The sequence below is a fragment of the Ahaetulla prasina genome, chromosome 2 (genome assembly GCF_028640845.1).
Source record: "Ahaetulla prasina isolate Xishuangbanna chromosome 2, ASM2864084v1, whole genome shotgun sequence".
NCBI lineage: Eukaryota > Metazoa > Chordata > Lepidosauria > Squamata > Colubridae > Ahaetulla > Ahaetulla prasina.
In genome coordinates this window covers 173,987,035-174,004,303 of record NC_080540.1, presented here as the reverse complement: position 1 = coordinate 174,004,303, position 17,269 = coordinate 173,987,035, and the positions used below count along the sequence as shown (strand labels likewise).

The following is a 17,269-nucleotide window of genomic DNA, read 5'->3' as shown; positions in this document are numbered from 1 at the left end:
GCTGCGGTGGGTACCGGTCTTTCCCTCCCTCTTTCCCCTCCCCGCCCCCAACAGCTGGAAAACTAAAAAAGGAAGGAGAGGTAGAAGGTGGGGAAGGGGTGCAGCGATCCTGTTTAAAGTTGGAGGTGGGTCGCTTGAAAATACCAATGAGAAGGCTGGAGAGGAATAGTTAAAACTGCTGAACGGCCAATCGGATGGAAAAGACGGGGGTAAGACGCAAAAGGCCAGCCAATGAGAAAGGGCGGGGTGAGGGAAGAAAAAAATGAATCCGAATCCCCCCCTTTGAGAAGTGCAGCCGCGTTTGCCTGCCGGGAAAAGCTTCATCTTATTAAAGGTCGCGAGGCACAGACATCCGTGGAAAGGAAACCACGGGAGCGGCCTAGCAAAAAGAGCTACGATTTACAGGCTTTTGTTCTGAAAACGTTATTCTCTGAAAAGAGTGTGAGCGTTGCAGGGAACTGCCATGTAGCATCTTCTGAGAAAAGCTTCAATGGTAGCCTTTAACCACCCGAAATATGGATCAAGAAGTAGTGTGGCAGAGTTGCTTAGCGGAGATTGGGTGGGGAAAACGGCGTCAGTTCTTTCAATCGGGTTGCACACAGAGTAGGTCTGCGTTGTTGGCAGAGGGTTTTGTAATACTTTAGATTGGCAGAGGGTCTGAGAGCTTAACGAGCATCCTGGTCAGCCACTTTTTGAACGTTTCTTCCGCTTCATCCCTAATCCTGCCTCTTCCTGTTTTACTTCGTGTGCACGCTTATCTGTTTTTTGTGGCATGCATTTGTTTTCCTAGTTCTCTTGACATAACCCAGCCCTCACTTTCACATAACAATTTTATTGGATACTGGTACACAGACTCCTTTGGTTCTTTAATTGTCATTCTTCACAACAGATCATATAGAATAGAATAGAATAGAATAGAATTTTTATTGGCCAAGTGTGATTGGACACACAAAGAATTTGTCTTGGTGCAGATGCCCTCAGTGTACATAAAAGAAAAGATACCTTCATCAAGGTACAACACTTACAACACTTAATGATAGTCATAGTGCTTTCCTACTTGAAAACCATCACGGATCCGCTGTTAGACCCCTTGCAATTTGCATACCGAGCAAACAGACCAACAGATGATGATGTTAATATGGCTCTGCACTACATCCTACAGCATCTTGAGACTCCAAAGACCTATGCAAGGGTCCTTTTTGTAGACTTTAGTTCAGCATTCAATACCATCATTCCAGACATTCTTCTAACTAAGCTAAACCAGCTACAGGTACCGGAACAGACTTGTAAGTGGATCACAAGCTTCCTAACAAACAGGAAACAGCAGGTGAAGCTAAGCAAGATCACATCAAATACCTGTACAATTAGCACAGGGGCCCCCCAAGGCTTGTGTGCTCTCCCCACTTCTCTCTGTATACCAATGACTGCATCTCCAATGATCCATCTGTTAAGCTACTGAAGTTCGCAGATGACACAACAGTGATTGGTCTCATTCGAGACAATGACGAATCCGCATATAGACGAGAGGTCGAACGACTAGCCTTGTGGTGCAACCAAAACAATCTGGAACTGAACACACTCAAAACCGTAGAAATGGTGGTAGACTTTAGGAGAAACCCTTCCATACTTCCACCTCTCACAATACTAGACAACACAGTATCAACAGTAGAAACCTTCAAATTTCTAGGTTCTATCATATTGCAAGATCTCAAATGGACAGCTAACATCAAAAACATCATTAAAAAAGGACAACAAAGAATGTTCTTTCTGCGCCAACTCAGTAAGCTCAAACTGCCCAAGGAGCTGCTGATTCAGTTCTACAGAGGAATTATTGAGTCTGTCATTTGCACCTCTATAACTGTCTGGTTCGGTTCTGCAACCCAACAAGAAAAACACAGACTTCAGAGGATAATTAGAACTGCAGAAAAAATAATTGCTATCAACCTGCCTTCCATTGAGGACCTGTATACTGCACGAATCAAGAAGAGGGCGTGAAAATATTTACAGACCCCTCGCATCCTGGACATAAACTGTTTCAACTCCTACCCTCAAAACGACGCTATAGAGCACTGCACACCAGAACAACTAGACACAAGAACAGTTTTTTCCCCAAAGGCCATCACTCTGCTAAACAAATAATTCCATCAACACTGTCAAACTATTTACTGAATCTGCACTACTATTAATCTTCTCATAGTTCCCATCACCAATCTCTTTCCATTTATGACTGTATGACTATAACTTGTTGCTGGCAATCCTTATGATTTATATTGATATATTGACCATCAATTGTGTTGTAAATGTTGTACCTTGATGAACGTATCTTTTCTTTTATGTACACTGAGAGCATATGCACCAAGACAAATTCCTTGTGTGTCCAATCACACTTGGCCAATAAAAAAAAAAATCTCTATTCTATTCTATAGGGTACAAATAAGCAATCAGGAAACAATATCAGTATAAATCGTAAGGATACAAGCAACAAAGTTACAGTCATAATAGAATAGAATTTTATTGGCCAAGTGTGATTGGACACACAAGGAATTTGTCTTGGTGCATATGCTCTCAGTGTACATAAAAGAAAAGATACGTTCATCAAGGTACAACATTTACAACACAATTGATGATCAATATATCAATATAAATCATAAGGATTGCCAGCAACAAGTTATAGTCATACAGTCATAAGTGGAAAGTGGAAAGAGATTGGTGATAAGTGGAAGGAGATGGCTGATGGGAACGATGAGAAGATTAATAGTAGTGCAGATTTAGTAACTAGTTTGACAGTGTTGAGAGAATTATTTGTTTAGCAGAGTGATGGCGTTCGGGAAAAAACTGTTCTTGTGTCTAGTTGTTCTGATGTGCAGTGCTCTATAGCATCGTTTTGAGGGTAGAAGTTGAAACAGTTTATTTCCAAGATGTGAGGAATCTGTAAATATTTTCACATCCGACCTTTTGATTCGTGCGGTATACAGGTCCTCTACTTACAGGTTCAACATTTGCATGTCTTAAAATTTCTCTAGCTCTTTTTCCATCTCTGTTCAACAATAAGTGTGCATGCATTTATCTATTTGCTCTACTTTTTATTATTTGTTATTTATTTATAACACAATTATTTGCCCAATTTCCCCTAACTGATACAACTATCTTAGTCTTTGATACGTAATTTCCAGATCCAGGCTCGTTGATGCTTCATATAGTGAAGGTATCACTTGTAATAAATCATTCAGGTTCTGTGCATAAAAAAAAATGCATTGCCAGCCAGCAAGCCACTGATATCACGCAAATATTTCTTATACATATATTAAAAATAGGTTAATAATCAAAGGGACAGATATTACTTGTCTGCTACCTGCTTGAAACAGTGAAACATTCACAAAACATTCTCATACATGTTTTGCTTTCATCATACATTACTGCATTCAGCAAACAATCTCCATATTTATGCAAAGCCTTTCATAATGGAAGCCTAGTCATTTCGATGCCATGCACGCATGCGTAAGGCTCACACGCTCACATTTTTGGTTCCAGGCAAACCAGTTATTACAACCAGCAGTACCCCCCCTGGTTATAGCCATAAGTGGGAAGAGATAGGTACTAGGAAGGATGAGAAGAATAATAGTAATACAGTCTTAATAAATGATTTGACAGTGTTGTGGGAATTAGTTGTTTAGCAGAGTGAAGGCATTCGGGAAACAACTGTTCTGGTATCTAGTTATTCTGGTGTGGAGAGACCTATAGTGTTGTTTTGAGGGTAGGAGTTGAAACATTTTATGTCCAGGATGTGAGGGGTCTGTAGATATTTTCATAGCCCTCCTTTTGACTCATGCAGTATACAGGTCCTCAATGGAAGGCAGGTTGGTAGCAATTGCTTTTTCTGCAGTTCTAATTATCCTCTGAAGTCTGTATCTGTCTTGTTAGGCTGCAGAGCCAAACCAGACAGTTATAGAGGTGCAGGTGACAGACTCAATAATTCCTCTGTAGAACTGAATCAGCAGCTCTTTGGGCAGTTTGAGCTTTCTGAGTTGGTGCAGAAAGAACATTCTTTGTTGTGCTTTTTTGATGATGTTTTTGAAGTTAGATGCCCATTTTAAGTGTTGAGATATGATAGAACCTAGAAACCTGAAGGACTGTGTTGGTACTGTGTTGTCTAGTATTGTAAGAGGTGGTAGTTAGGAGGGTTTCTCCTAAAATCTACCACCATTTCTACAGTTTTGAGTGTATTTAGTTCAAGATTGATCTGGTTGCACCACAAGGCTGAGTTGTTCGACCTTCGGTCTGTATGCAGATTCATTGTTGTCTTGAATGAGACCAATTGTTGTATCATCTGCAAACTTCTGTACTTTAACAGAGGGATTTTTTGAGATGCAGTCATTGGTATACAGAGAGAAGTGGAGAGAGCACACAGGCCTGGGGGGCTCGTGTGCTAATTGTGCAGGTATCTGATGTGATTTTGCCTAGCTTCACCTGCTGCTTCCTGTCTGTTAGGAAGCTTATGATCCATTTACAGGTGTGTTCAGGTACTGCTAGCTGGTTTAGTTTAGTTAGAAGAATGTCCAGAATGATGGTATTGAATGTTGAGCTGAAGTCTACAAAGAGGACCCTTGCATAGGTCTTTGGAGATTCAAGACGTTGTAGGGTGTAGTGCAGAGTCATATTAATGATGATGGAGTTTATTGGTTTCAGCTTCTGCAAAGGGTGAATCCAGCCAATGCAAATTGTGGTTTAGAAAATATTCTCAATTTCTGGGACATGTCTTGCAGGTGGAACTCAGGGGTAGATTAGATTGCCCTAGGGCAGGGGTCTCCAACCTGGGTCCCTTTAAGACTTGTGGACTTCAACTCCCAGAATCCCTCAGCCAGCAAAGCTGAGTGTGAATGATAGCAAGTTATTATGATTATGGGTTCTTAAAATCTTCATTGTTTTAATGTTCATGCAAATTTGATAGCACTTTGTCAGGCTTAGCTAAGGAATGTTGAGCTAGTATACTAAAATTAGGGTTCTCAAAGCGTGTAAGGCAACTGGGAAGTTGAACAAACAACTCAGAACAAAGTGACAAATCAATTTTTTATTGTTGCCATGAAACTCTGCTATAAATAAACTTGATTTGCCACACACTATCATGTTATTGTATTTTTTTCCTCCTAAGTCTGTACTCTTAAAGTACACATGAAAAGTAAACGATAAAAAATTAGGTACCTGATTAAATATGCTATACCATAGTCTACTCCTGCCTGTCATTCTTGCCCTTTCTAGAGATGTGGAAGCTCCAAATTGTATCCCCACAGCTTCAAATTGCCAAATTTGAAAAACCCTGCTAAATGAATGTCAAAACCAATATGACAAGAGAAGTAATTTCTTCTTAAAAATACTATATATGAAGAAATGCTTGAAAAACATATGAGCAGTCCAGATTTTCCTCTTTTCTTTTTTAAATTGCTTCTCTGAGTCCTGAACCCTTAGGCTCTAAGGATTACAATTGTGTAAGAGGTAGCTGTGTTCTTTGGTATGATGGGGGGGTGGGGGGAGGAAAAGAGATGAGAGTGAGGAAGTACAACACCTTGCAATATTATTTGGGATTAAGTTTATAACAGAACTGAGCTGTGAGAGAGGTCTCTGAGAAATCAGGGCTGCCCTGTATTTCAATCTAGCCAGTAAGGTGTGCCTGTAACATATTGATTGCAGAAGCTACAGCAAAAACGTATCATTATAGGCACTGATAATCTATTTTCTGTTTTCCCTAATGTGTGAGGAAGCAATTATTTTCTGTAAGGTTGAATTTGTCACCTTTAAAGATGAATTTGTTCCCAGCCTCTCTAACCCACTTAGCCTGCAATCACACACCCCCATCCCCAGGTACTGAAATAATGTATAGGGAGTGACTCTTCCAATCTCCAGTGCCTCACCTTTTGTTGGCAGGCAATACAGGCTGATCGGAAACGCTTAGAAAATATGCAATACACTACTAACAGACGATCTGGAGAACTGCAGTTTTTATCACACTAGTTGGAGGCACAAGATGCTAAACCATGATTTAGTTAGACACAATATTTATACATGTTGAAGAAAATTTGGTGTGATTTAGCAACACATTGTTTCATTGTGTGAATGAAAGCGGGTGATAGTTTATTATACTATTATTTTTATTATTATTATTATTATTATTATTTATAATAAACTATATTATAATATATATTATATATTATAATATAGTTTATTATTATAAGCCCAGGATTTCAAATCACCAGACTTGAAATCCTGGGCTTAGAAAATTTAGAACTACGCCGTCTCCGACATGACCTGAGTTTAACTCATAAAATCATCTATTACAATGTCCTTCCTGTCGAAGACTACTTCAGCTTCAATTGCAACAATACAGCAGCACACAATAGATTTAAGCTTAATGTTAACCGCTCCAATCTTGATTGCAGAAAATATGACTTCAGTAACAGAGTTGTTAATGCTTGGAATACACTACCTGACTCTGTGGTCTCTTCCCAAAATCCCCAAAAAACTGTCTACTATTGACCTCCCCCCATTCCTAAGAGGTCTGTAAGGGGCGTGCATAAGAGCACAAGCGTGCCTACTGTTCCTGTCCTATTGTTTCCTTTCGTTATATCCAGTTAATATAGTTATTACATACTCATATATATGCTTATATATTGTATAGTTATTACATGCTTATGCTTATATATACTGTGTGACAAAAATAAATAAATAAAATAAATAAATTATTGTGCGCCCAGCTATGGTAGCTTATTCAATAAAACGACTACTCCAACTCTGAGTTCCTTGGTTAGGTGGGCGAGAAGGCGATGAAGACTGCATGAACCCACATCGCCTCAGCCACCTTCCACCAATCGGCTTGCCAGAATACTGTATGATGTCAGAACTTACGTTCCCATTAGTTGCTCTGGTAAAGCAAAAAACTCCTATAAGAGCCTCGCCTTTATCGTAGCAGACGTTGATTGGCTGGCTTATCTGTCTGTTTCCATGCCAAGGGTGCTACGGGATTTATTTGGAGGATTTAGGAAACCGATGAGAAGCGTTTGGTGTAGAAGTTTTGCGTGATACGTTGGGTAAGGTTTTTGAGATGAAAATTTGGCTATCCGAAAAGCAGTTAAGATTTCCTGGCTGATTTATAGATTCTTCTACTGTTTCTCCTATGATCAAAGATTATGTGGAATAAATGTTGTGTTTAGGGGCACAAATCTTTTATAGACTGTATTTGCAAAGTGCCTCATTACAGCGCGTATTTTGTTAGGGATTTTTTGCCCAAGGTCCTGCTAAGACTGTCCTGCTGATTTGCTTTTGAATTCCAGATTCAGGGCGCTTTCCCACATTTAGAATGGTGGGTGCAGTTTGAGTTTCTCAGGACGGAGAAAGCGGAGGCAAGTATCTTCTACTACAGATACTTTGCTTTGCTAGTCGAGGAAAAATTGCAAGACAAGAAGGTTGCCAAATCGGGTATGCCAAATTAGTAACCTTTTTTCTTCCTAAAAAAAAAAAAGTCATGAAAAAGGCTTTTCTTTCCTTGTCTCAAATTGGAACTGAAAGATAACGCTGGGGAAAAAAATGATTATCACCTGATAAAGAATAAGTAACAAATATAGTTATTTAGTAATAACTATTGGGTTTCTAGCAGCGACTGAATAATGTTGCTGTGAATTGCCTGTGAACTTATTACCATAACAAGCAGGTTGCTCTCAATGCTAAAAAAATCAGTTACCAAAACTCTCATAAAATGTCCACTTTGGGTGAATGGATGGCACTGAATATTGGGAGGTATTGCTTTGGAGTTGTTTGGAAGGTGGAAAGTAGGTAACTGTCCCCCTGAGCTGAACTGTGGCATTTGTAGGATGGTACACTTCAGAAAAGACTGCTTGGAGTCAATTTTTTGCTTCCTGAAGGATCATGCTCCTTCTAGGGATCTTTGCTCCTTTGAAATCAACTCATATATTGGAGTGATTTCTGTGAAAGGAACAGATGTACTGTGTAATGCAAATGTATTTAAAACCAGTGCCAGGCAAGTTTCTATTGTATAAAGACACTTTTAAAAGTTTAAGACAGTGCTATGAATTTTGGGACACTATATATATATAGGGCCGCGGTGTGGCTCAGGCTGTAAGAAGCCTGTTATTAAACACAGCTGCTTGCAATTACTGCAAGTTCTAGTCCCACCAGGCCCAAGGTTGACTCAGCTTTCCATCCTTTATAAGGTAGGTTAAATGAGGACCCAGATTGTTGGGGGGGCAATAAGTTGACTTTGTATATAAATATACAAATAGAATGAGACTATTGCCTTACACAATGTAAGCCGCCCTGAGTCTTCGGAGAAGGGCGAGATATAAATGTGAATATATATATATATATATATATATACATATATATATATATATATATATATATATATATATATATATATATATATATATATATACACACACATATATATATATATATATATATATATATATATATATATACATATATATATTGATATGTATATTATTTATGTATATAGCATGCATGCACACACATATATGTGTATATGTGTGTATTTTCAGATTTTAGGAGAAGCTCTGTTTTTATTTTGTTGGCTGTCAAGCCGAAAGAATCTCACAATATGTTGTATTTTAACTAGTTCTCTGTTCTTAATGCAGGTGGATCATTTTTTTCTAGAAGAAGCCCTTGCCTTTTTCACTGGCTCAACTCTCATTTTCTCAACCACTATGGTTCTGGAAACAAAACCTGTTGTCCATCATCCATACTGGCCTCGGAATTTGGAACTCCAAAGTTACGTCCCAAATGATCGACCCTTATGGCAGATCTTGACATTCATATTCGCTACTTCAGGAATTCTCTTGGTATTGAATTGGTTTGTAGCAGGCTGGCGGAGCAAGACCTGGGGCCCTTTTGGAACTTGGCGCACCTTGATCATTTGCTGGTTTGCCATCTGTGTTTTTATTCATGGTGTCATCGAAGGCTGGTTTAGCCTTCACTACATGGAAATCCCAGTGGATCAATCCTTTCTCTCACAGCTCTGTAAGATGTGTGTCTATCTGGTTTCTGTCTCTTGATTTTGGAAAAAAAAATCGATGCAGCAAGTTAACATGGGGGAAAGCCAGAGGATCTGCAGAAGGCACAAATGGGCCAAATGACACAAGGCAGTCAGTCCTTCTGTTGTGTACTTGAGTCAGTCTTCAGAACACAAATGTGTGATAGTGACGCTTGTATAGATAGTCTTTGCTTGCCAACAGTAACTTGGACCAGCAAATTTGTTAAGTGGTATGGCTGTAAGTCACTGTCACATGACCACACCAAATTACAACAGCAGTTCTAGTTGCCATCTTCAGATAAATCTTGAATGGTTGTAGCATCCCTCAGTCACATGATCACCATTTGCAACCTCCCAGCGGCTTCCCTATTAACTCTTATTTGTTGGAAGCCAGCAATGAAAGTTGCAAATGGCCCTTACATGACAGTGGGATGCTGCGATATACCGTAACTGCAAGCTAGTTGTAACCACCCGACTCACATTTATCTGATCACAGAATGGCTGTGATGGCCACAACTACAAGGATAGTGGTAAGTTCCTCTCATTCAGCACTGTTGTAACTTCAAACATCCAGTGAACAAGTGGACATTAAATGAGGACTGCCTGCATGCCTGTAGTTATTTTTGAGATAGCACTATCCTGAGATCACTCCAGAAATAGATTTCCAAACTCTCCAGGTCAATTAGTTTTTGTACCTGCTAGCAGGTTGTTTTCTTTAATGTGCCTTTGAAATGCACCTATTACAATTGTGCAATAGGAATGAAAGGAAAATGTGAGATGTGCAGATAAAACTGGATTCAGCTATTATAACACTGGAATAGTTTAATGCTTCTATGGTGTTCTCCATATAGAGCTCTTTCATTATTTCTGTGCATGTAGAGGTACTTATTCTTAATAGTTCATAAGGAAAAGGCCCACATATAGGAACTTAATATGATGTGAAAACAGAAATCATGGCCACAAATAGGTTTCCACATATAGTTATCCTTAGGGAACTTGTGTTAAAGGCTACATGCTAAGGCTGTGGGGTACAATGGAATGTGAAATGGGTCTACTTGAGAGCAATACATTTCCCCCTATGGTTGCCTGGCTGTCCTCTGCAGCTTCAGCATGATGCTGAGAAGATACATTTGACTTAAGGACCTGCACAGGTGCCATATATGTGCCCTTACAAGCTCTTGAAGCACCTCTGTTTTACTGAAATGTTTTGTAGTCTGCCCTCCAGGTAGGCTGAATGGAGAGCATTAAAGTGGGCCTGGGAAAAAACTCATCTATAATTGGAATATGTAAGAGAATACCAATATTTTGCAGATGTAACCCTCCGTGTTTCCCTCAGTGGTTGGAAGATCTGTGCCATGTGGCTCCATTTATTTTGTATCTGTGTTTCCAATTATTATCATTAGTTTTTTTTAAAAAAACCCATCTATATGTATCAAGGCAATGAACATACCAAATACTCCATCCTTCTCTTTCCCACAAAAGAACCATTTGTGAAGTGGTCCAGCCCAAAAGAATAACAGACCTAAAGTCACTGTCTTCTAGTTTTTAGGCCAGCACCTTAACCAATCTGTTCCCTAATTATTGCCGTCACTTATAAGGATCAAAACACTTTGAGGATCACCTTGCAGGATCAAAACACTTAACCCCTATAAAAGTCTAGGGGAAAAAAACATATAGCTATAATGCTGTGTTTTGAGATTGTAACAATAAGGCAAGCAGGAATCAGACTTGAAAATTTATATTTTATATTAGTCACAATAACTCTAATAATTGCCATGATTTGCCGAATAAGCCATAATGAATGGGGGACATGTACAACACGATGCTAAAACCTTCTCCTTCAAATCCAACAACTATATGAATTTAACAATGTTTGATTTTTGCCAGTATCATCAAAACTGCAAGAGGTAAAGATATATGTTCCCTAAGATCAAATATTTGCATCACCTAATATTTACATTTCCTAAGATCAAGTATTTGCATTACCAAAAAGCATGGCTTTAGACTAGTAAAGTCCTCATGTATTTAGAAAATTTTATTGGCATGTTAGCATTCATGTGGTTTGTATAATCTCACATTTATTATATGTTCTGTCCTCTAGAATAGGATGTACTTGGAAACTTGGTTTAAAGAGTTGGAGACAGGTGTCATTTTTGCGCCTCTGGGTGTTCCAAGCATCTATTTGCCTTTGTATCTAAAGTGCTGCACAATCCTGTTAGTTATAATTAATATTTAAGAAAAATACAGGGAAATTCATAAACCTACCACCATTCCTATTGATTTCTTTTTCTATTCATTTCTCCTTATTTTATATCTTCCAGGGAAGGAATATGCCAAAGGTGACAGCAGATATATCACGTAAGCATTAACTTTGAAATGACAGGCAAAGGTCTGTATATTTCTGCAAAGATCCAGCACTAAGCAATTTGAACAAAGAACCTGATTTTGAGTGCAGGGATAGGGAAAGGATGACTTGACATAATGCAAACATAAATACAGCTGAGATGTTCAAAATTTTTGCATGAGTTCTCTAATATATTTCCTGTTGCCAAGGCAATTCTTTAATAGGCCAAGTACAAAAAAAGTAAAAGAATTTCTGTATCTCTTTTTAAGGAGCCTAACCTTTTAGATTTCTATAAATTATTTTAGAAAAAACATTGAATTTTATTCATGCCTTAAAAGAGCATATCGGGGGAATGACATTTGTTTTCCAGCCTCACGTTTATGAACATTTGAGATGAGTATTATTGATGGTGTTCCCCCATCTCAGTGGAAGATCTGGTTGTTGGTGAGCCATTTTATCAGCAAGGGATGGCTAAATTCTATTCTCGCCATTTTATTTTTCATTCATTTTTTTCTCTTTTCCCCTCAGCCATAGTAACTCAGCTTGGGAAAATAAAATGGGCAAGGCTTGAATAGAAAGAACTTGCGCCAGTTAACCTTCCTCACTTGTATCAAATTCTGCAATTTTGCCTAAGATGGGTTTATTATCTTTGTGTATTTTCATTGCATCAGAGAAACCAGGATGTCATTTAATTGGTTTAGCTCAGCAAGAGTACAGTTTGTGAGCTTTTATTCATGGTTTGAAATAATGTGCATTGCATTTTCTACTTCATCAAATAAAATGAAGTATTTTCCTAAATTGGTTATCTCTGTCTGTCTGTCTGTCTGTCTGTCTGTCTGTCTGTCTGTCTGTCTGTCTAATCTATCTGTCTAATCTATCTATCATCATTCTTTCTCCCCCTCCAGTTTGAAAGTAGTGAACTGTAAGAGAGTTGGGATGTTTTGGGACCTCAAGATGACATTCATTTCATTTTTCTACCTGCAGATCAGATAATGTCATAGTTTGCGTGGAAACCATCACTGCCTGTTTTTGGGGTCCCCTCAGTCTTTGGACTGTTGTCGCATTTCTTTCACGCCAGTCCCATCGATATGTACTACAGCTAGTAGTGTCACTAGGTAGGTATGCCAAGGCAGGGAGGAAGGTACTTTAGGGTATGTAAATATTAGTGTAATCTTTCAAAAGCAATTAATTTAATATTTTTATTCTTGATTAATGTTCCATGCACCTGGTGGCATTTCTTATTTGGCTTGTCCATTTCTGATCTTTTCTTCCTAATCAACCATGTTGTCTGTCTCTAACCATAGGTCAACTATATGGAGACATTCTGTACTTCTACACTGCATACCGTGATGGCTTTCGCCATAGTGAGATGTGGCACCCTATCTATTTCTGGTTTTATTTTGTCTTCCTGAATGGTCTGTGGATTATCATTCCCTCTATTCTCATCTGGGATGCCTGGAAGCATCTCAGTGCTTGCCAGAGATTAATGGATGCTAACAAGGTCAAGAAACATTGATGTCTTGCACAGGAGGTCATAACTGGGCGGTACTTCCAGCCATTCAGAGGTTGGTCTTGTACTCCTCCTGTTTTCAGTTGTTATATTGAATTGATGGACAAACACCACCATTGATGGTGGTCATTCTCTTCCCTTTTAAATATTCATAGCTCTTAAGCTATGAACTTAAAATTAAGACTGCAGTTTTATCTTCATGACGGGTATTTTTTTTTAGATCAGGAGGTTTTATTTCTAAATAAATGTCATTAGGATTAGATGACCCAGCTAATATTAGTCAGTATTGAACTGAGTCCTGCTATAGACCATATAGCTTTGTTTCCCTTTATAATCCGCAGCTGTGATCACTTAAACTTGCAAGGAGAGCTCCACATCTAGCATTCATAAAACTGAAGTACTGTATAGAGGCTATGCAGGAAACATTCAATCTTCTTATTCTCTGATCAAATATAAGGTAGCATTAGAGGGGTTCACAACTTGCTTCTGTCCATATAAAGTGATTCAGCTATTTGCCTGGAAGCTTTTTTTTTATTGTTCCCATGTAGAATAATCAGTGAATGGCTTAAACTGGGAAATAGTACCCGACAGCTGTCACTCAAGAATCATAAATACTTCAAGACAGAGCAAAGAGGAAGCTGTCAGACCTCCATACCTGAGCTTTGTTCCTGATGGAGTAGGTCCTTAAGAGTGTAATGGAAGCAGAATAAAATATACTTTGATATCAACACTCATTTTACTGATAGCTTTCTTTTCCTTTCTTTTTTCTTAACTCCAGTTATTTTTTTCAACTGCTTTGGGATTCTGTGTCTCTAGCAAAAAAAACTAGGTTAAAGATTTGTGTATAAGTAGACGGATCTGTTGCTTTAGGGCAACTATTTTCTAAACAAAGTTTATCACTGTATCCCAAGCTTCATTCCCTTGAGTGCCCTCTCTACAGCACTAAACACTGTTATTTGTAAAATAAAATGTGACATTTTAATAAACAATCTCCATGTTGTATGGGTTGGGTGAGACTTCAAAGAAAATAAGAACACTGTGATGAAAATTTTCTCTCTAAATTATTCTATACTATAGAATATTTTGTTTCCTCTGAGTTGTTTAAAATGTAATCAGATTGTAATACTAGGGGGTGATTTTAACTGTAAAAGTTCATCTTCAAGAACTTCCAGTTTTTTTATTGTGGAAGAAAAGCATTGAGCTGTGTTGGTGCAGTGGTTAGAATGCAGTATTGCAGGGCTAACTCACTGCTTACTCCAGGAGTTCGAATTTTACCGGCTCACGGTTGACTCAGCCTTCCAAGGTCAGTAAAATGAGGACCCAGATTGTTGGGGGCAATATGCTGACTCTGTAAACCACTTAAAGAGGGCTGTAAAGCACTATGAAGCGGTACATAAGTCTAATTACTATTGCTATATTGGACACAATAGACTAATTAGGAAATCTCTTTTTCTAAATTACTAAATTTTGGGTTTGCATTGTGCTGTAGTGACTACAATATTTCAGGGTTATCTTGTGTTAATGCTTGTTGGCATTGGTTGTTAGAACAGAAGGCAATTAAGTATTAGAAGACCAATTTATAGAATCTGAGACTGTAACATATGCTGAGTACAGGTTATTGTAGTAATCAAGAGCTGGTGAAGGGTATTTCCTTTCTGAAAATGTAATACACATATGTACAAAGCAACAAACCTTAAGTAAAAGTCTTGGGTTTTTATAATTTTCTCAATCCTGCTTCTGAAAAAGAAAGTTGAAAATGTGCTAATGTCAGTAATAATTAAAAAATGTATTTTATGAAAAAGTTTCATGCTTTCTAAATTAATTGCTCCTTTTGAAAAAGGAAAGAATGAGCTCAAACTTATTTTTGTATGGCTGAATACCTAGGTACAACAAGCATACTTCCCAGCAATCATATCAGCCATCCCAATCATGTGCTAATTTACAAGTTTTATAACTGTGTTGTGTGATGCCTCAAATTTCTTCCTCTTCTCTTTAACATCTATATAAAAAGGCTGGGTAAGGTCATTCTCTTGCTGAAGGTTCCTCTCTCCCCCGGCCAAAAAAACCCAAACACCAAGCCACCAAAGCAACCAAGATTGACAAGTACATACAGGTCAATGTGCTTGGAGTGCATGCACATGCTTTTTTCACATTTTTGATTTCACACGCCAATCTTATTTTGACTTACTAAATCCCCCAAACTAAAATGATTAAAATGTGTTGTAGTTTTGCTATTTTACAAATAAAGAGTTTCAATACTCTGGTTGGTAGCAAAGATGCTTAATTGAGAATGGTTGGGAAGGATTGTTGAATGTGTGGCATTCAGTTTCTTCAAACACACTTTTAGTTACTGTTTAAACAATGCTGCACGTTTGTACTACTGTGGTTTGGTCTATGTTCTTGGGCATAGGGTGATAAAATGTACTGTACTTGAAGGACAGGCATGTTGCTTATTATTTGTAAGCCATTCTTCTCCATCTAGATTTGTTGACCCTTCAATTCCAAGAGTTCACAGCCATTCATGATTTCAAGGGCTTGGAGGGCACCAGACTGGAGAAGGCCTCTCAAAAGCAAACTCTTTCTGATCCAATTCGACCAGACAGTTAGGGCAGGGGTGGGGAACAATGGCCCCTTTATGACAGCATGGCTGGCTCAGGAATTCTGGGAGTTGAAGTCCACAAGTCATAAAGGGGCCATAGTTCCCCACCTCTGAGTTAGGGAGTCTTGTAGAGGAAAAACAGATGCAATATCATGGCTGCCATGCCAAAATTAGGCTGAGGACCACATAATTATGACATAGTGACATCAGGGGTAAAAAAAGACTTAGCTTAATAAATATCTCATCATCATATGATTGTGATGCCCTGTAAAACATAAACTGTTTCTCCTCCCACCTTCCCCTGGTTTGCCTTAAGAACCATGCTTGCTTTAAAGGAAGCCTCTCCCTTTAGTTTAGTGCAATTCTCTATACCAGAGGGCTCCAACCTTGGCAACTTTAAGCCTGGAGGATTTCAACTCCCAGAATTCCCCAGTGAAGCAAAGCTGGCTGGAATTCTGGGAGTTGAAGTCCGCCAGGCTTAGTTGCCAAGGTTGGAGACCCCTGCCTTACAGCATTGTCTTTTCCTATCCGTGGCTCGGAGTTCGCGTCCCCGCCCAATCCAGTCGACAGCCGCTGCCGCGGAACTTTGTGACGACCCGGATGACAACGGCATAAAACGACAGCAGTCCACGTAGATCGTTAACCCCTCGTCAGCAAGTGGCCAAATTAGATGCCTCCGAGAAGTCTGAATGGCATTCATCTCCTCTGCCGCCCCCCGTCCCCCGATACAGATGGTATCAGACCTGGCTTGCAAAACCCGGATTTCCTCTGAATAATCTGCTTTCCGCACTTTTTGTGGGTGACCATTTGATTGATTGCCACCTAGATCGGACAACCCAAATTTCCTGGTGTTACACCCCCCCCCGCCACTGGGGGTTACATTATGACAACATACCCGAGTGAGACCATGACGTCAAAGGGAATACCTCTCTATTGGGATGCTTGGGTATTCTGTGACAGCAATACCCGATTACCGTTTCCCTGGCTCCGGTTTTATTTTATTTTATTTTAATTCATTTATTTGGACTTGTCAAAACAAAAATGAGAACAAGAATAAAAATACAATGATGCACGCCCCCCAGCTATTGACCACTCAAGTTATGATGCAAGCTCCACGGAAGTCAATTTGGGACTGAAATTGAACATTTGTAGCTGAAGCAACTGAATCGGGGGGGGGGGAGCATTCCAGACTTTGAAACCTCTATTACAGGAATCGTATTTTTTACAGTCCAGTTTAGAACGATTTACATTGAAAGCGTTTAAAGCGGTTGTTAGCGCGCCTCTTATTTTGTTGTTTTAGCCGCTTTCGTTGTTCGAGCCGCTAATTTCCCTCTGAGTCGGAAGTTTGTGTGTGTGTTTGTATTTTAAATGACCCCCGATCGTCATTGTCCCCGCCCTTTGTTCTAGCTTCCAAAGCGGGGTCTCCAGCCTTGGCAACTTTAAGCCTGGCGGACTTCAACTCCCAGAAATTCTGGGAGTTGAAGTCCGCCAGGCTTAAAGTTGCCAAGGTTGGAGACCCCTGCCTTACAGCATTGTCTTTTCCTATCCGTGGCTCGGAGTTCGCGTCCCCGCCCAATCCAGTCGACAGCCGCTGCCGCGGAACTTTGTGACGACCCGGATGACAACGGCATAAAACGACAGCAGTCCACGTAGATCGTTAACCCCTCGTCAGCAAGTGGCCAAATTAGATGCCTCCGAGAAGTTTGAATGGCATTCATCTCCTCTGCCGCCCCCCGTCCCCCGATACAGATGGTATCG

At 39.4% G+C, this 17,269-nt stretch overlaps 1 protein-coding gene across 1 annotated transcript; it reads left to right on the top strand.

Annotated features, from left to right (window-relative positions):
• The first annotated feature begins 6,978 nt into the window (after positions 1 to 6,978).
• EBP (EBP cholestenol delta-isomerase) lies at positions 6,979 to 15,175 on the top strand. Its single transcript, XM_058166554.1, has 5 exons — positions 6,979 to 7,079; positions 8,664 to 9,045; positions 11,380 to 11,416; positions 12,387 to 12,517; positions 12,707 to 15,175. Exons 2-5 carry the CDS (start codon positions 8,733 to 8,735, stop codon positions 12,916 to 12,918), a joined length of 693 nt encoding a protein of 230 aa, XP_058022537.1. The 5' UTR covers positions 6,979 to 7,079; positions 8,664 to 8,732; the 3' UTR covers positions 12,919 to 15,175.
• Positions 15,176 to 17,269: the final 2,094 nt, after the last annotated feature.

Excerpts from the sequence above, each read along its gene's own strand:
- EBP (XM_058166554.1), top strand. The coding sequence starts at position 8,733 with ATGGTTCTGGAAACAAAACCTGTTGTCCATCATCCATACTGGCCTCGG. Across the intron at positions 11,417-12,386 it reads GGTGACAGCAGATATATCAC|ATCAGATAATGTCATAGTTT; the intron begins GTAAGCATTAAC and ends TTCTACCTGCAG. Across the intron at positions 12,518-12,706 it reads ACAGCTAGTAGTGTCACTAG|GTCAACTATATGGAGACATT; the intron begins GTAGGTATGCCA and ends CTCTAACCATAG.